The sequence below is a fragment of the Melospiza georgiana genome, chromosome 1 (genome assembly GCF_028018845.1).
Source record: "Melospiza georgiana isolate bMelGeo1 chromosome 1, bMelGeo1.pri, whole genome shotgun sequence".
NCBI lineage: Eukaryota > Metazoa > Chordata > Aves > Passeriformes > Passerellidae > Melospiza > Melospiza georgiana.
Window position 1 is genome coordinate 55,390,206 of NC_080430.1, and position 18,690 is coordinate 55,408,895.

The 18,690-nt window shown below is 38.2% G+C and overlaps 1 protein-coding gene across 2 annotated transcripts in view; it reads left to right on the top strand.

Moving 5' to 3' along the window:
- Positions 1 to 18,690, top strand: part of ITGA9 (integrin subunit alpha 9) — a 215,709-nt gene that overhangs the window by 90,824 nt on the left and 106,195 nt on the right. For both annotated transcript variants that reach the window (XM_058034571.1, XM_058034562.1), the window contains exon 16: positions 15,486 to 15,641. In XM_058034571.1, the coding sequence (XP_057890554.1) occupies positions 15,486 to 15,641 (156 nt within the window). The remainder of the gene's footprint in view (positions 1 to 15,485; positions 15,642 to 18,690) is intronic.

Genomic DNA, 18,690 nt, shown 5'->3' on the forward strand with positions numbered 1-18,690 from the left:
AAGTGTATGTTATCATACATTTGGGGGGCCTGTTTGTTAATGTGCCATTTTACTCTCTGTGGGCATTGACCAAAACAGTTCCTAAGTAATACCTTACATTCAGACCATGTGCTATGTTTTTCTAGAGACAGAAACATAATTTTTATTGTATGTGGGATTTGTGTGTGTATGTTTAAGAAACAATTTTAAAGCAAGTCTAGTGAGGCTAAACTTGAAGTTTGAAAATTATTGCTAATTGAGTAGAGGTCTTTCAGTAATTTTCTGGTCTCATTTTTCTATAATAAAGGGTTAGTGTATTACAGTACCATGTAAAACACAGGAGAGAAGCAGAATTTGTTACAGTTCTAGTAAATGGAAAGAAAAATTGGCCTTTTAAAACTGTTGTGCTTTTTATAGGTTTTTCTGGTCCCTCAAGGCTGGGGTGGAACTCAAGACACAGCACAAGATTTTTCAGTGTGTAGAAATAATCAGACCAGGGTCAGATTTTTGAAAACGATGCATGCAAACTGCATCTGCATTCACGTGAAAACAAAATAATCATAGAAACACAGAATACGCTGAGCTGGAAGGAACCCACAAGGATAATTGAGTCCAGCTCCTGGCCTTGCACAGGACATCCCCAAGAGTGACACCATGTGGCCAAGAATGTTGTGTAAACACTTCTTGAACTCTGTCAGGCTTGGCGCTGTGACCACTTCCTTGAGAAGCCTGTTCCAGTGCCCAGTCACCCTCTGGGGAAGAACCTTTTTCTAATATCCAACCCAAACCTCCTCTGACACAACTTCAAACCATTCTCTTGGGTGCTGTCACTGGTCACCACAGAGAAGAGATCTATGTCTGCCCCTTCTCTTCCACTCATGAGGAAGTTGTAGACTTTGGTAGCTATATGCAGGGTCAGTTGGAAGGGTAATAATTTGGGTTGCATGTCAAAGATGTACCTCTATATACACAGAGAATGAAATGGGCAGGTGCTATTTAGGTAGGGATTTTCAGAGAAAACTGGTTTTGACTAGTTGTTTAGCTCACTGTTTCAATGTGACAGCATTGAGGTTGAAGGTTGTCATCTAAGATACCAGTGTAAGGACTCGTGATGGCAGGAGTCTTTATTTGAAGAGTTCCATAAATTTCTACCCATCAAGATAGAGAGTTATAAAAATGTTTTCTTTGACCAAGTACTTTAAAAACAAATTTTAAAGATGAAAGGAAGTGAAGGATGTGTAAAAAATTACTTTCAAAAGGTGTAATCCTTTTTTGGTTGTGTAATGTCACGAATGTTTTTCAGGACTGCATGGCTGCAGTGATGTTCACCTGTGCTTCACCTCCAGGGCAATGATTTTATCAATTGGATGTGCAGGTTTTTCTTTCTTTCAAAGAAAGATTTTACTTTGTTTCAGGAGAAATGACTTCTGGACTTTTTGACTAATCCTGATTTTCTTTGAAAAAGAGACAATTTTCCTCTCTTTGGGTTTCCAGAGAAGCAGATTAACAAACCTTCATGAATGTCATTCTGAGTCTTACGGTAGTCATGGCTTCTTCTGGGTAGCCAATTTTCACTTACACTAGCCAAGAAAGTAAACTGGTGAACCTTCAGTCTTACATAATTTTGTCTTTGCAAAGCAGGTAACTTTGGGTTTATGTAGTGTACCACAAATATCTCAATTACTGTTTCCTAAAGCATTAAGGTTAAGCAACATTAAATGTAACAGTCTTATGCAAGGATTTGAAGTTTTAGGAAAATATTTAATTTATCTACCACAAGCTTGGACTTGCTAGCAGCGAACAATTGTTATTTTAGGATCCACCGGATGATTTCTAATATATTTTTATGTTGTTTTCGTTGTTTAGGTTTTTTTTTTAATGCCATTTCCAAGGAAAATATGTCGTCAGTTTGTAAAAGGTCGTTGTGATGGTAGGTCTTTGAGATGATATGTGCTACAAACTGGCAGTTACAGGAATGGAAAAGTCAGCTGAGGCTATTTCTGCATAATGAAAAGGGTTTTCCTCTCAGAGGCCTTGGAAAAACTTGCTGGAGGTGGATACTGACAACTGTAACATGAGCTGTATTTTTGCCTTTTTGAGTGCTTTTTAAATGTCATATGCTGAGAGAAGTCTCTTCTTTACAGATGAGTAGTGCTAAAACCAGATTTCTGCAGAAAGAGAATTCCAATCACTTTAAATAAAAAGAAAACCTAAAAATCCTTCCACATTTTTAACAAAACTGAGCTAAGTAAGCCTTTTCTTTTCTTCCTGTTGCTTGTGATAACTCATTTTATTCTTCCTTTCCTGACTGAGGTATTTTTTAAAAGAATCAGGTTACCTGTGGGCAGAGGCAAATAATTTCTACCATCTAGATTTAAATATCTACTGTGTTATATGGAGCTTTTAACAGGACATTTTTCTGTTCTTAGTAAAATGTTCTGTGTCTAGTGTGTCTTGAAACACACTATACCAGTAAGTCTAGCATATAAATTTGCCTTCAGGCTCTCATTTGTAGCTGTTTTCATGATTTCAGGTTATGGAGAATTCCAGCTGTCATGCTTGAAATCAGTCTGGATTGTGAAGAAGCTGAGAGTGGTTGTCTGGACACATGCATTTATCTTGGGAAAGGAAAGAAAGAAGTGCAGTGCATTTTTAGAAAGCTTTCTCAACTCACATCCTTCCCTGTGTTGTTCTCTAAAATCATAAAACATTACTGACTGTTTTTGTTTGAAAAGACAGGTGTCTGCTAAGGAAGGCAGGAGCCTCCCTTGAAACGGAAAATGTAAACCCCCTCCCTCCAACTTATTATAATTTTGAAATTAAGGGGCCCTCAGGCAAAGATATGGAAGTAGGAATAACAGTTCTTTATTCGAAAATGTAAAAACAACAAAAAATTGCAGTAACACAAAGCAACATTGACAGTCAGAATACAACCTGACACCCTGTTGGTCAGGGTGTTGGTAGCTGTCCAATTAAATTGTGGCTACAGTCCTCCTGGAGTGACAAATATGGTTCTGTAGAAGGGTATCGTTTTCCTCAGAAGGTTCAGTGGTGGTGTAGATGGGCCTGGTCTTCCTCTGGGAATCCAGTGGTAAAGAAAGCTGCTCCTCTGGGAATCCAGTGGGAAAAGACTGCCTGTGGTGTTCCAAACTTCAGATTATATCCATGTAGGAATGCTTGGCTCCTCCTCCCGAGTATCTCACAGAGTATCTCACAATGGGATGGTGTAATTTTATCAGTCATGCAGTGAGACTCAATGACCCATTAACAGCAGGTATTTCCTGGAGGGAGGATTGGTTTGTGGAAGAGATAAAAAACTGCCCCACCTGGTTTTAACAAGTGGCTCCATTAACAGAAGATAACTGCTCCGCCTGTAACAGATGGCAATAGAATACACACCCCCAGCCACATCTTGCATTTCCAACCTATGACACTGACCTGTTACCTGGCCACTCCATGATTACTATAACAAGACCATTAGAACTTGTGGTACAGCAGGTGTACTTTGTCCCCTCAGAATGTGTGTGAGTCTTTCCTTTGAGATTATAGCCTCTTCCAAATAAAATCGTGATGCATTAATGAAATAAATCCTAGCAATATTAATATTAATATTAATTAATGTTACCCCATGATTTGATTATGGTAGTAAAATCATTTTTACAGGGATTCAAAAGTGCTTCATTAAATACTTACACATTTTGTTAAGGAGAATAAGAATGTATTCATATGTCACGAAGTTTATGCTGTGCTTTTAATGCATTTGTAAATATGGACAATGTCAAATACTGTTTGCCAGAAATAAACAGACTAAAATGTTCTGGAAACTCAAGAGTCCCAAAAACTTGCTGAAGAGTTCTCTGGCTCCATATTGTAAACTTTTTTTAAATCTTGTAATGCAAGGGAAATTTCAGGAAGCACTGAGAGCTTTAAAGTGTCAATATATTAAAAAGGGTAGGAAAGCTGATCTAAAGGGCTGTAGATTGACATCATTGTACAAACAATATAATGGAAATGCAATAATGTCATGCTCAAGAAATTAAAGGAACAAAACCAGCTTGATTTAAAAAACAAAAAAGCCCAAACCCCGAGTAATGAATTAATGAGTTTGATCAGTGAAGGTAGCTATGACAATTGTGATAGAATTTTAGGGGCTTGTAATTTCACTTAACATTTTATGCCCTATGATTTAAAAAAAGATTTTAAAATAAGACTGCACAAAATTTGTATATGTAAAAGTTAATGTTTTTCAGACTGATGTAGAAAGGAGATGTCAGTGTAGGGTTATTAAGTGGGTTATTTATAATTATGGTCTAGAGAGATCAGTAGAAAGCTTAAAATTAGTTATTAAAGATCTGAAAATAAATACAAAATTACTTCCACATTTTGCAGATAACATAAAAATACTTGGTTAAAAGGGGAGGATAGGGACTTTTTTATGAAGTGCTTTGAAGCCTCTACTATGCTGAGCCAATTAAGTAAAGTTTATTTTAATCTATTTAAGTGTGAGATCACTCATCCAGGAACAAAGACTGCAACCTGCCTACAAAGGAGGAGAAGGGGCTTTGTGTTAGTTTGAAACAATTCAAAGGAAAACATTCTGGAATGAGCTGTCTGCTTTAAGGTTCCAACAATCCCATTCCACCAAAAAGAAATTAACACTAATAGATGAAAGTGAAAAAACCCCTGGTTTATTAACAAACAGCTTGAGGTGGAGCAGGGCAGTTCTGCTCCACTTCTGCCAGGGCGATCCCCCATTTTTTTTTCAGACAGACAGCTGTGGAATTGGTCCTCAAGGCAGCTCAGAGATTGCTACTGCAGCTTCTCCAAACCAAGGAAAAAAAACTAAAAAGAAAGCCTAAGCAAAGGTTACATAGTCACCGGCATAAATACCACACAAACACCTGTGCACCAGCAGCCTCTACACACATAGGTACATGAGGACCCTGGATACAGGGTCTTAAGGATACAGTAACAATTTTTGGGCACAGATTATGATGGGATACAATATCGTGGTGAATCACCTTAAGACAGGCTTGTCTTCTGCAAAGCATGGGCCTTGAGAAAGATTTCAGGATCATAGCAGACCAACAATTGAACATGACTTCTCAGCATGACAGTTGGCAAAAAGAAGCAGCGAGGTTTTTGGGCATACATACAGAGAGAATACAGAGAGAATAGTTCTTTGGAGTGGGTCTTCTTCTGTATAGATTGTTACTTTGACTGGGGGTAGAATTGTGTGTTCACTGATGAAATGCTTCCTGTTTAGATGATGTTGTAAAAAACTATAAAACCTGATCAAGTGTTACAAGGGAAGGCCTCACTTAGAAATTTGAACTAATCACAGTGTTTTTATTTTAATGAAGGCCAAGAGTCACCTAAGTAGCTATTTGTAATCTAGTAGAGAAAGGTGTGACAGAAACCTGTGACTGAAATATGATGTCATGTATATTTAAAGAAGCCAGACTCAGGACCTTTTAAATCCAAGAGGGATTACTGTAGGACCTAACTATATGTGTTCCTGGAAAATATCTGTAGCTAAACAAATTACTTAATGTGGTGGAAGATTAACAAATGAATTGTGATGTCTGGGACATGCAAGAAGGTAGACTAAATGATACAGTCTATTATTGCCTCTTAGGATAATTTATTTTTAAGAGGGGGTAATTTAAAGTATTATTAGTAACACAATATTTGTTTTCTAAGACTTTTCTGTTGATAGAGACAAATTATAGGAAAGCAGGTTCTCTGTATAGGAGTTTTGAAACAGTACCAAAACAGAGATATGACAAAATTCCACAGCCAGTGGGATAAAAATGGCAGACTGTGGTTCCTGTCTGGGAGTGAAGATACAGTTTTTGAACAAATAATACAAGAATTGAGATAAAGTTCAAAATATCGCAACTTGTTCATGTCCGTTTGTATTCATTATCCTCACAGCACAGTTTGGTGAATAAAACACACTCCTGGTGTTATGTGTCCAAGCCAAGGCAAAGCTCAGTTTGTGCTTGAGCAAGCTGTTCAGGGAATCTGATGCACACTTCTGATCTGTGATTTGTTTGTTTGACTGTGTCTACTACTGAAGCTCCCGACACAGCTATTTTTCTTAAGTATTGCAAAGCATTTAGATGTTGCTGGTGGTGATTTTTAGGATTTGGTATGTGCTCCTTGTAGCTCTGTCATCCTGGCCTGTAGCCTTGATATCGTTGTCTTGTCCATGTCCCCTTCACTTTGTCTTTCCTAAGCTCTGAGTACCATGCTTCTGATGCACTTACAGCTCTCTGCAGTTGCTCCTTGCACTATCTGGTATTTTTTCTGCCATGCACTTACGGTGCTCTCATCTGCTCTTACTTCAGCACTGCGTTCCTGTCAACTGGAAATTGAACAGACCCTGGAAAAATGCATTCCAAAGTTCATTCAGAAGGAAAATTAAGGAAATAGGAAATAACATTAGTTTTGATCTAGTTTGGTAGCTAGAGTGAGTATATTTATTGTGGTTGATGCTGTTACCAAAATTGCTTCCAATCCTAGTGCTGCTGAGCCCTCAGCCTTTGAGAACTCAGTTACCCAAGGGCAGTGTTACTGTGCTACATAGACTCAAACTGAAGGGCAGCAAAGGGCTCTTTTCCCTTTGCACCTCTGCCACGGTCAGTGTCAGAGGTGTTTTTGGCACAATACAACTGGTTCCGGTCACGTTATGCCTTAGACCTGAGAAGATGTCTTTCTCCACAGAATTGTGTCTTGGTTTTTTATGGGTTGCTGTATACAGAGGAGGTCATTTTGTATCACAGCCCTTCACAAAATGTCTATATTGTGCTCAGAGTACCATGGAAATGATTATAATCAGGAGGAAAGAAATGGTTATTTCCAAGATGCCCAAAGCCCAAAGACCCAAGGAGAGCAGTCTAGACAGATCAAGATCATTTTACACCTCTACAATGCATGATAATATCTAGTGCAGATAAACATGAATTTTAATGACTTTTTGTTATATTTTCCTGAAAACCGAATTATAAAACAATAAGCCAATCCCCAATGCCCCTTGCCCCCATTGTTCCCCCACCCCTCACTTCTTCTGATACTTTCTCCTTATGACTCCCACTGGTTAGAATCTCTATCAGACCTCTCCTCAAGAATTTGTGTTTTTAGCTGTCGGGGTCTGTGATGGGGAAGAGGCTAATTCTGCCCTTTCCCAGCTTTGCTGAATGTCCCAATATGTCCCAAGATATTCTGTTTATCCATTTAGAGTTACTATAAATAATCTAGAATAGTCTTCCATGAAAGCCAAAAATTTGTGTTGGTGCCAAAATTTTACATGTTGTGAAACTGAGAGATGGGAATTTAAGAAAGTATTGCTATTAGGATAAACACATTTGACCCGTTGCATAATGTATAAAATAATCAAAAGTACTCAAAGGAGAATATGTAATCAAAGAAGATGTGTAAAGTGGTAATACCTGCACCTAATCATCATATTAGGTTAAAACCTTATTGCAATTCACGCAATGTTGCTGTTTTAAAATGCCATTTTTTCTATTCCCTGTGAATGCATCTCCAGCTTCAGAGTAGAGCTCTCAACTCTGATCTGAGGAAATAGTTTCCACTTATTTGTGGAAATATTTGCCTTGTTTGTTTTTCAAGCCCACAGAACTTGAAGGGAAAGTTTTGATTTTCCTTGGTTCCCCTGAGAAACACTTGTTCGTTCTGCTCTTGTCTGTGGGTATAAACAGTCTCCCTTTGTCATTGTGTAATATCCTCTGAGAGATGGGCGGCTGTATTTGCTGATGTGGCTTCTAAGCAGGAACAAGGAGAAAAGCCTTATCATTGTCAAAAGGAATGGCAAGCTTTCTATTAATTTGTGATTTCAGCTGTAAATGGACTAAAATGACCATAAGGTTTCTGAAGTACTGATGTACTGATTCTTTCCTGTTCTTCATTCTGCTTTTGTGTAAGCTGTGAGCAGAGGCTCAGAGACTGAAGAGGGGGGAGTGTTAGCAAAATGCTGTCTGGCTGATCAGAGGAGAATGAAAGAAGAGGAGAAAAGTGGTGGGGAGGAAGAGGACATGGAGACAGGGTGTTACTGAGATGATTGTTAGCATACTGATATGTAGGTATGTGCAGCACAGGAGAACTGGAGGCTAGGAGAATGTCCCTGCCACCATGCACAATGCTTGTGCTATGTAATGGATAAGTTTCCTTTAACTCTTCTTCTCAATATTTCTTGGTTAATAATATTAATTCTATTAGTTAGAGTGTTACAAATAGTGAATGGGAACTTGTCATCTTCAGAGACAAATATTGCTTCCGGAATAATATTGCTTCCCTCACCCTCTTCAGATGTCACAGCTTGTATCTGTACAGAAGTCATGGCATAGGGGAGTAAAGAGCTCAACTTATGGGTCCTGGTTTCAGAAGTCTGCTAGTAGATACCTAGGATATGAAACATGAATTGATATTAAACATAAAAGCTGACATCACAGCTCTGTTCGAATTTTTAAATTCACATAACAAAGCAGACAATTGTGACACTCTTTCCTTTTACTTGTATTGATTTTAAATTCTGCTTCCAAGAGGATTAGACTAATAAATCCTCTGTTTAATAGTGCAAGAATAGACTTGGGTCATGTTATTACAACTGTATTGGGTTTGCATGGCCAGGTTTTGGTGGCACGGGACTGCAGGGGTTCTTCTGTGAGGAGCTACTGGAAGCTTCCCCCATGTCCAACAGAGCTAATATCGATTGGTTCCAAGATGGACCAGCTTCTGGCCAAGGCCAAACCAATCAGAGATGATGGTAGCACCTCTGTGATAACATATTTAAGAAGTAAAAAACAGTTACTGAGCAGATGTAATTGTGCTCAGAGAAGAGAGGAGTGAGAGTATGAGATGGCAACAACTAGACAGACACTGAGTTGAGTGGAGAAGGAGGGGTAAGAGGTGCTTCAGGCACTGGAGCTGAGATTCCCCTGCAGCCCCTGGTGAAGTTCATGGAGTGCTGTCTCCCATGGGAGGGACCCCATACTGGAGCAAGGGAAGGACTCCCCTACCTGAGCAGCAGCAGAAATAACACTTAATGAGCTGATCATAACTCCCTTCCCCCATCTCCCTGTGTCACTGTGGAGGAGGTAGAGCTTGGAAGGAGGGAAGGGAAAAATGTGTTTTTAAAATTTGTTAAATTTCTCATTATCTTACTCGGAATTTGGTTGGAAATAAATTCAGGTTATTTCCCCAATTCTAGTCTGTTTTGCCCATGATGGTAATCAGTGACTCCTTTTCCTTGCAAATCATTGGACGTCCTTTTATCATCCCACTCCCCTGTCCAACTGAGGAGGGTAGTGATAGAATGGCTTTGGTGGGCACCTGGTATTCAGCCTGGTCAAACCACTACAGCAACACTCCTCCCAGATTCTCATTGTGTTCCACCTATTTTCCTGTTACCAAAAGAAGGATTTATATTTTTGTGTTGTAAATACCTCTATATTTCATAAGTAGTCTGTTCTCATTTCAATAGTTTGTAAATGAAACTACAGGAACATAATTCTTCTCATGTACTTTGCCTCTCTCTTTCAGATGCATGCAGACAGGAAGGCGTGCTGAATAGTATGTTGTTTTCTTTGCAAGAGCCCCAAGAACCATTTCTATCACTCCTACTTTACTAAATTAACTGTCAGTAAAAACACTGATGTTAACCTTCCTTCATATCTAGCTATCCTTTTCTACTCAGGATGATTCTCCTTACTTTGAATCCTGGCACAATGCTGCTATTTTTTCCTGTGCATTTTTACAGGAAACTGGGCTTAACTAGAATGTTTCCTTGTTTCATACATATATGTGTTTCTTATAAAGCTGTATTGATGAAATGCTTTTTTGTATCACAGCCTTGAAAGAATCATAAGAATCATATTGTCAGGTCTTTAATTCAGGAAAAAAAAGTGTTAAAAAGAAGTATCTATCAAAATATATTTTCCACTGCTACTGTGATGTTTCAGAGCCATCCAGTCTTTCTGCCCACTGCCTCTTGACTCTTCTAGCAGATTTTCAGCCACCTGTTCTCCAGACATCTTTTCACTTTTTGGTGTGTGTGCCAAGAGGAGTTGCTGGCCTAATGGAAGCAGTTATGTGCTGGAGTAAAGCATTTAGGAAAAGGGTAAAGAAAGCACTCCCATTCTTTTGAATGATAACCCTAAATAACATTAGGACATGTAACACCTTGTAGAAGATGGGGATTCTTTAATACTTCTCTTTTTTAAGGTTTTAAGATACTACTGTAGTTAAAAGGAGAAAAAAACCCAACTGCAACTTCTTTTCCAGAGAAGAGACAGAACAAAAAGTTTACTTGATTAGTAAAAGCTCATTTACAAAGTTAAAGGAGAACTTTTGTCAAATTAATAGTACATGAAGGCATGTACTATTTTTTTCCTGTTCTAAACTTTGAAATTCTTCAGAAGTCTTGTAATAGTTCAGTTTACCAACAAAGGCTATTCACCTGCTTGTTGAATTGTATCTGTCACAAGATCTTAAGACAGTAGCATGTATGATTGAAACATCAGGCCTCTGACTGCCTTCATGTACTATTAATTTGACAAAAGTTCTCCTTTAACTTTGTAAATGAGCTTTTACTAATCAAGTAAACTTTTTGTTCTGTCTCTTCTCTGGAAAAGAAGTTGCAGTTGGGTTTTTTTCTCCTTTTAACTACAGTAGTATCTTAAAACCTTAAAAAAGAGAAGTATTAAAGAATCCCCATCTTCTACATAATGGAAAGTAGATATTTTCTAGTTGATTTTGTCATGATCGTGTTATGCATGCCTTTGCAGTGAGGAGACATCAACTCGAAAATTATGCTGGTCTGAAATAATTTATTACAAGTCCTAGAATATTTTATCAAAGTAAGTAGAGAACAGAGGAAAGCTCTTGAGAGGACAAAGGTTGTTATTCTTTTGCATAGTAGGAGGCTGAAGGTATTAACTTGCACTGGGACTTAACACCAAGGTGTCTAATCTTGGAATTGGTAAGTGTTGCAAGGAACAGGGCAAGGAAGTTAAGTTGCTCCTTTTTCATTTTCAGGTACTAGAATGACATGTACACATTCATTCATTTGAAATGAATGAAAATCTGTCTTGAAGTTAAAAGCCAGTTGGTCTAATTAACAGTCTTATTGAATTGCACAGCTTTTAAACCTTGCACCCTGGATGACTCACAGTTTAGAGAGGGAGACTGAGATAACAGGAGAACACAGTTAGTTTTAAAGTCAAGCATTGTCATCTTATTGGTTCATAAGCTAAGATGTATGTTTACTAAGACCTACAGCAGTGATTTCATTTGATAAATTGTGGCAGTAGTGGCTTTTGTTTCTGAAGGCTGGTGGGAATTTGAGTAATTTGTGAGATCATGGTTCAGGGAACTGTTTATCTCTCGACACGGAGTTGAGTATTTATGTGGTAGTGACCTGTGAGCTGATTCAAGTTGTATGCTGGATTAGCATTAGCATAGTGTCTTACATTTTCCAGCATAAATTTGTTGTCTGTTAAATTTGGATCGTCAAATTTATTCTGTGTATTTGAGCCCGTAAAAATTCCTAGTCTAATTTTAGTGCTTGTTATTTAGCACCTGAAATAAATACATTTAGACTAAAAGTTTCAATTTGTGTGTTTTAAAAAACAGGTTCTGGAATTCATTCTCTGTCATTTAGCTAAGCAGAACTTAATTCTCAGAAGTACTGAAAAGCTGTGCTGAATTCAGTTAAAGCTCTGGAATTCATGGGTTAAAATCCTGGGGATGAAGTCAGAGAGAGTAGAAAAAGGCTGGACAGGTTCATAGAACTTTCCCACAGAGAAAGAAAAGAGAAACTGCAGGAAGACATGAACAGAAGTATCAAGCAACTGTGGAAGTCATGCTGATGATTTTGCGTATTTCTTCAGATGCTGCTGCTGAAAATTAGTTGACATTCATTCTTTTAATGGGCCATGTTTCATCCTTTATTCCTGCTGTAGATTGTGGGCAATATTTACATCTCAATTTATTTCTCAGCCCATTGGCCATAATTAAAAATGGAATTTTGCACTCTCTAGAGTCCTTGTTGGAGGCCTTCACCTTGTTGAAGAAAGGAGATTAAATGTGATGATTTATTGAGCTCATGTACAGTCCCCTGAGTCTACTGTGGCACTGAGCCAAAAGAAAGCTGAAATGATATCCAGTCTGGCAACCACTTGCACCATGAGTAGAATAAATCCTATCTCTTGACTTAAACTCTATCTTGTTCCAGCCAAATTTGCTTGAATTCCTGATGTGTGTGGGCTCTTGGTAGCCTAAAGTTAAAGCTGTAAAAGGCAGTGGCTGCCTGCCAAGGCAGTGTGCCTTTAGGATGTTGGACTCTATATTTGTGTGTTGTCATGATGTGCCTTAGTCCATGTCTCCTAAAAGTGACAAAAATTATTTCTTGCAGTTATCACACTTCATCATCAGTTGAAAATTATGTTCAGAATCACGGATGTGAAGTTTGGTGATTGCTCTTTCCTTACTTTTCAGATTTTTAAGACTTTTTGGTACTAAAGTCAAACAGAAATACAGTCATAAATCTGGCAGAGGCTTTGCTTTCTTGCTTTCTTCTGCTCTGCTAAATCAGAGAAAAAAAAAGAAGGAATATCTGCCCATGTACAGTTACTGCCACAACATTCAAAAATTTCTTTGAGATGATTGTTCTGTGAGAAGAGATAGCAAGCCTTTGTTATTGTACTTGCTAGGGTAAGCTTTCCAATTCAGGCATGGTGAAAACTTGCACTAGTTCAGTGACTCCAGTCTGTACAGATTAAGTATTTATTGCTGTTACTTACTAAACCCTAGTTGCATAATTGTTTCTGTTCATAATTGGAACTCCTAGTATATTTCACTCATTGTAGTGTCCTTCAAGACTTCTTTTCAATTACTGAAGCTGTGCTGTCCATATGCTATGATTTGCCAGGTTTGGTTTTTCAGAGCTCAGAAATGTCTTTTGCCTATATTACTTCCATAGCAAAACATCCTTGCGGTGTCAAGCAGTGATTACATGTAAAATCTGCTTTTGGAAATCATATCCCTTGACAAATCCAGTTCATACGGTCATGCAACTTATACAAAAAATGTACCATTTCCTTGCTTGAAGGATTTTTCAGTCTATCTCAAACCTTATTTGCATTGAATTTTTTGACTTCTTCTGGAACATCAGGAATACCTAAAAGCTATCTGCAAGCTCTGTCATCAATATATGATTCAACACAGAAAAATTGAGTAGACTGAAAATGAAAGAAATTGATTCTCTTTATATGTTCATATCCAGGCAGTCTGTTGTGTACCTGTGAGACAGTTTTTGAAGCATTGTGAGCTGAAGGGAACATGTGGCAACATTAATAACTGGGCAGCATTCATAATTTTTTCCTTACTTGAAGATAAGTGGCTCTGTGAAATGTATTTCCCAGGGCTGTGGTGGTGGAGAAGTCACAATTTCACCACTAAAATCAAGTAGAACACCAGCAAACAATAAAGATGCACTCCAACATTCATCAAAGTCAATAGGAAACACCTTTTGACTTTAAAGGGCATTGGACTGAACTCTGCAAGACCATATTAAAACATGTAGAAGTGATTAAGTACTTATTCTTACTATACTGCAGTAATAAAGTTACAAAAATAGTAGGTGGATTTCACTGCATACATTTTATTATTCTGTGTTTACATGGTTGATTGCATACAGTTGGATTAGGTGGCAATTTGCCTGATGGTTTCTGTTTGACTGTTGCTGTATGGCATGCTCTTTTGTAATCTTGTTTCTCTGTATACAAAGTCTTCATGTAGGCTGATAACAATCCTTACTTAATACACTTGATTTTCTGTGAGAGCAAGGCTATCAGCTTCTGTGAGTTGTAGTGTTGTTATTCAGTAGTCTCAGTATGGTAAAATGCCTACCCTAGGAATACAGCTGAGAAAGGGGCTGCAGCCATGAGTGTCTCTTCTGCTGAGAGGATTAATAGTGCTGCAGATCATGCATAGTCCTTTTTATGGGACTGGAAAGAAGTCAACATATCACCATTGCTGTCTGTTGTTGATCAGTGCTCTTTACCAAGAAAGCACAAATCGCTCCAAGCAATGTGCAGTCTAAACTTCAGAGTACTGGCAGACATTCATATTAGGGTAGGGAATTTAAGGGCTAGCTGATGGTGCAGGAGGGTAAATGTCATCCAGCCTGATATTTGCTATTATTCATCCAACTAACCAATGATTTGGGAATTTGGTTAGCCACTAATCTTTGGCTTCAGAGATCTGTGGACAGTCAACATATTGGAGACAGCAAATGGTTGTTTTGAAACAGATCAAACAGGGTGGTCTGAAAAGCATTTAGTACCCAGGTTTCCCACATCTGGAAGATGTAATTTTAAAGTCATTGCATCTCAATTGCTTCTTGTGGTTGGCGGGCTGTGTTCAGAGAAACCCACTAACCAGTGCAAGGCTAAGTTGAGAGCTGGCCTATGTGAAGGTTTGATGTGCTTACTTACGGGATTTATTTATTGCCTCAATTTAATCTGTGCTGAATTAATGCCATGTTTTTAAGTAATTAAAATTTAAGAGGAATGTTTGCCTGTGAAAAGGTAGAGCATTTGCACTTAGGTTTTCTGGTAAATTGGATTTTGGAATTCAGGACTGAACAGAACACAATGAGCACTTTGTCCTGGCACAGCAGTCTGGATTTAGGCATTGTATGTTATGACAAATTTTATGGCTTGGGTTTCAGCAACAAGAAAAGGTGATCCTTTTGTCTCATTAGCCAGATAATACAGCACCATTCTATACACCTGGTATGAAGCCTACAATAAGCAAGTAAAGAAACTGAAAAACTTTCTTCTTTTACAAACTCAAAGTGTTACTGTGCTGAAGATGGGGGAAACTGTAAATTTTGCTTTGAGAAACATATTGGAAGATGGATTTTCTTGCCCCTGTATGTCTCTAACCCTATTTTATTGCCACACTAGTACCTTTATTAATCCATTCATTTCAGTGATATGCAAAACAACAAGGGAAGATTGAGTTTTCTGTTCTTTTAATGAATGGAGCTCACAGAAGGTGATCTCAGTCAAAGTCTAGGATTTTGAAACCCCAGAGATGAAAATTATTTGATCTTTGGTTTTGCAGGAATAATTTAATTGCTTTCTATTTTTTTAAAGAAAAGATTTTAATTGAAAACCACTTGATTTATAGGTGGGCAAAATATTCCACTGCTTTTGTGTATTGATGAGTAGATCCCAAAAGAGTAACTTAAAAAAAAAAAAAAATTAAGCTTCTGACTTTTTCATTGTAATGTGCTTATTCCTATTTGACCTGGAGAAAGATAAAGGAAGTAGAGAAACCTGTCTGCAGTGTTGAATCTGGTTTAATTGCATGTTTAATTAAATGATCTTGTTTAATTGAATGTATAATTGTTGTAGATAGAAACTTGCTTGGCTATATGCATAGGTGAAATACGTGTTTGTCTTCTTGTACAGAAAAGAGTGGAGGACGTCATCTCTCCAATTGTATTTGAAGCATCATACAGCCTTGGGGAACATGTGATAGAAAGAGGAAAAGAGGACAAGGAACTAACTGCTCTGAAGCCCATTCTTCGCTGGAAGAAAGGACAAAAGATAGCACAAAGGAATCAGGTCAGATTTGGACTACATTATTTCCCAAGAAGGCCTGTGGCTGAACTTAGAGCAGAGATGGCTCTAAAAGTGGGTTTCCAAGCTCTGGGTCATTTGCACACAGTAGCCTTTTTGTACAATCTTTACTATTGCTAACTTCAGTGTTGCTCTGTGACGTAGTAAAGGCTTGTTGCCTCCAAGGCTGGGCAGCACAAAGTGAGGTCACTTTCGTGTTTCAGGGTGTTTGGGCTGGGAAGGGAAAGATGAGAAAGGTCCTACTCCTTCTGGTTCTTTCCTTAATGTAGGAAGTTCTTGTGAAAGGCTTGGTCCTGGCCTTCTTTCCAGGTTAAGCCTTTGTTAGTGCAGAAGGGGACACAAGAACTGTCTGAGGGGAGAACAGTGGGCAGAATTTGGCAGATCAAACTATCCTCTTTTCTTGAGGACTTTACACATCCAGTCATGTGGCAAGAGAAACCTGCTCCTGCTGTTATTGTAGAACATGCCATGCTAAAATAGGATGGTTTCATTTCCCCTCCACTGCCCTCCCTTCCCCTGCCCTCCCCTCCTCTTTTCTTAGCTATGAGAAGTCTGTCTGGAGTAGATGGTTAGATCTGGTTTTTAACCTTAACAAATTAATTTTCTATTGATACGATAGCATCATCATCTATAGCATTACTTTCTGATTCTGCTCATAAGGCCCCTGAATGCTACTTAAAAAATAGTAACTCAAACATTTTATTTGCTTCACTATATAATCAAGTGCTTTGAACTGTATTTGGTTATAATCCTTGCCCTCTATAGGCATGAATTTTTATTCAAGTATGCTTTATTTTTATAAATTTATGCATGAAAGATGCATTCAAGAATTACTTGTTTTTATGAAGAGGGATTGTGGGGCTGTTGTGTATATGAATTTTGTGTTGTTGCAACAATATGATGGGAATTTATAGAGAACTTTGGAACTTTAACACTGCTGTAAACCTGAATGTTACATAAACAAAGCTTCTTGTATTTTTCACTAGTGAGCTTAAACTCAAAAGATCACATCTTGCCCTGCAGGTGAGTCTCAGACTGATGTTAAAGTACCTAAATGCTGAGATTATACAGCAGGAACAAAAATACTTTGGGAATTTCTCTACTTGTTTTCTTTTGCAATTTGGATGGGAGGGAACCAGTTTAACAATCCCTATTCATTTGTTTTCCAGATGTTGTTCAATTAGATTAGTAAGAAAAGGATTTTGACACTGGGTGCACTGGCAAGTGTCCTTTCAGCCAAGGATGTGACAAGAGCTTCAGAGTTAGTGTGGCAGTCATAGTAACAAAGCCCATATAAAGTAGCCTCAAGGCATGGTGCTGGAGCCCTCAAAAACTAAGTTCATGGGAAAGCTGGAATGTAGTGTTCTCTCTCATAGAAATCTTGTAAGTCAAAATAGTTTTAAAAGGCCAAAAGGGACAGTAGGAGCCAGAATTATTGTAATAAAGGGTTTACATTTTCAAAGAATCTAATGATTATGAAGGAACCTTACATTTTGGAAGTCCAGTTCAAGATTCTAGTGTTTTCTGTTTTCAGAAGATATGGTATAGGTGAGGTCAGGAAAACAAAATTAATGTTAATGGAAATATTAATGTCTTTAAATATAGCTAGTTTTGTGTTGTTTTCAAAAGCCCTGGATCTTGCTGATCCAGAAGTAACTTTCCATTAGCAACAAAGAGGCTACGCATTTATTTTCGTATATTCACTGTATAAATACATGTTAACCAAGAAGGAGAAAGCTATCCTGCCGAATACAGTGGGGATTTGTTCTTAGTAGTATCCAGTAATGGATCTTACAGTTTGAAATGTGATAGGCTAGAATTCTGCCTGTTCTAAATACTGTAATAAAATCACCAGCTACTATGTGGGTGGAGATACCACTTTGTTTTAGGAAAATATTCTCAGTTGATTTAGTTGTGTCACTGTCTCCAGGACTTTGTGAGTGCCAAAACTGTTTGTTAGTTAAAAGAAGAGATAGAAAATGTCCACAGCCTTCTCTTCCTACTATGCCACTGACTTGCAGTGAAAATTTGTGCCCAGTGTTGCACTTCTGGATGAATGAGACTGGATGTTTCTTGGATGAACTTCACCTTTTTAAAGCAGGGGTCTGTTTTTTGAAATACTTGTGTTTGAAAAGCTGGTTAAATAAATTAATTAGCTTGGTTGGCTAATTAATGAGAGAGTATAGAAGGATTTTCATGGAGTTGATTTATGAACAGTGATCTTTGGTTTGCTGCACAAATAATGCCATTCTGCATTTTAAAACATGCACATGCATTTCAATCTCAAACTGAGAACAACAAAATTACAGATCTGGACAGGGTGAAATGCAGTGTCCATACACACAACATGGTCCAGGTTTGTCAGTGGTGTCTTCTCCAGAGCAGAGATCCCTGTGTTCCTTCTTGAGTCAGGTCATGTCACAGTCTGCTAGCTGAGCTGTGCCCATGACATTTCTTGGCATTGGAATGACATCTTTATTGTTGAAATGGCTCTTGGTGTGATTTTAACCTATGCCAACTACTGCATTCCTAGGCATCAGTCAGGAGTTAGGATGCTCCTGTCTTGGAGGCAAGGGCAATTCAGTTTACTGGTGCAACTGAATAACTTAGTACAGCTGTCAGTACTTGGGTAGGTGGTACATTTGAAGATTAATTGACTTATACTTAGGCATATTGGAAGTCCTTGGAAGACTGCAGGGATCAGTCTAATTTCCATGTTCCATATCAAATAGCTTGGCCACAAAATTCCTTCCTCCTTGGCAGGGCAAGCTCCCAAATTATCTTTTGCATTTATTCTTGCAGAGATTATGGGCCACCCTTCCTGCCTAATTGCAATTGTTTTCTCTTTGGTTGAGTGGGATTGCTGAAAGCAATTTATATTCTTCCCCCTGTCATCCCTTCAGTGGCATCTCTTCTGCTCTCAATGAGTTTGGTCAGCTGAAATAATGGACAGATGACTGTATTTGGCTTAGATGGCTTGAAAAGTGGCAGTGTGTTAGTCAGAGTCTTCCACTCAGCAAAACGGATGAATTCC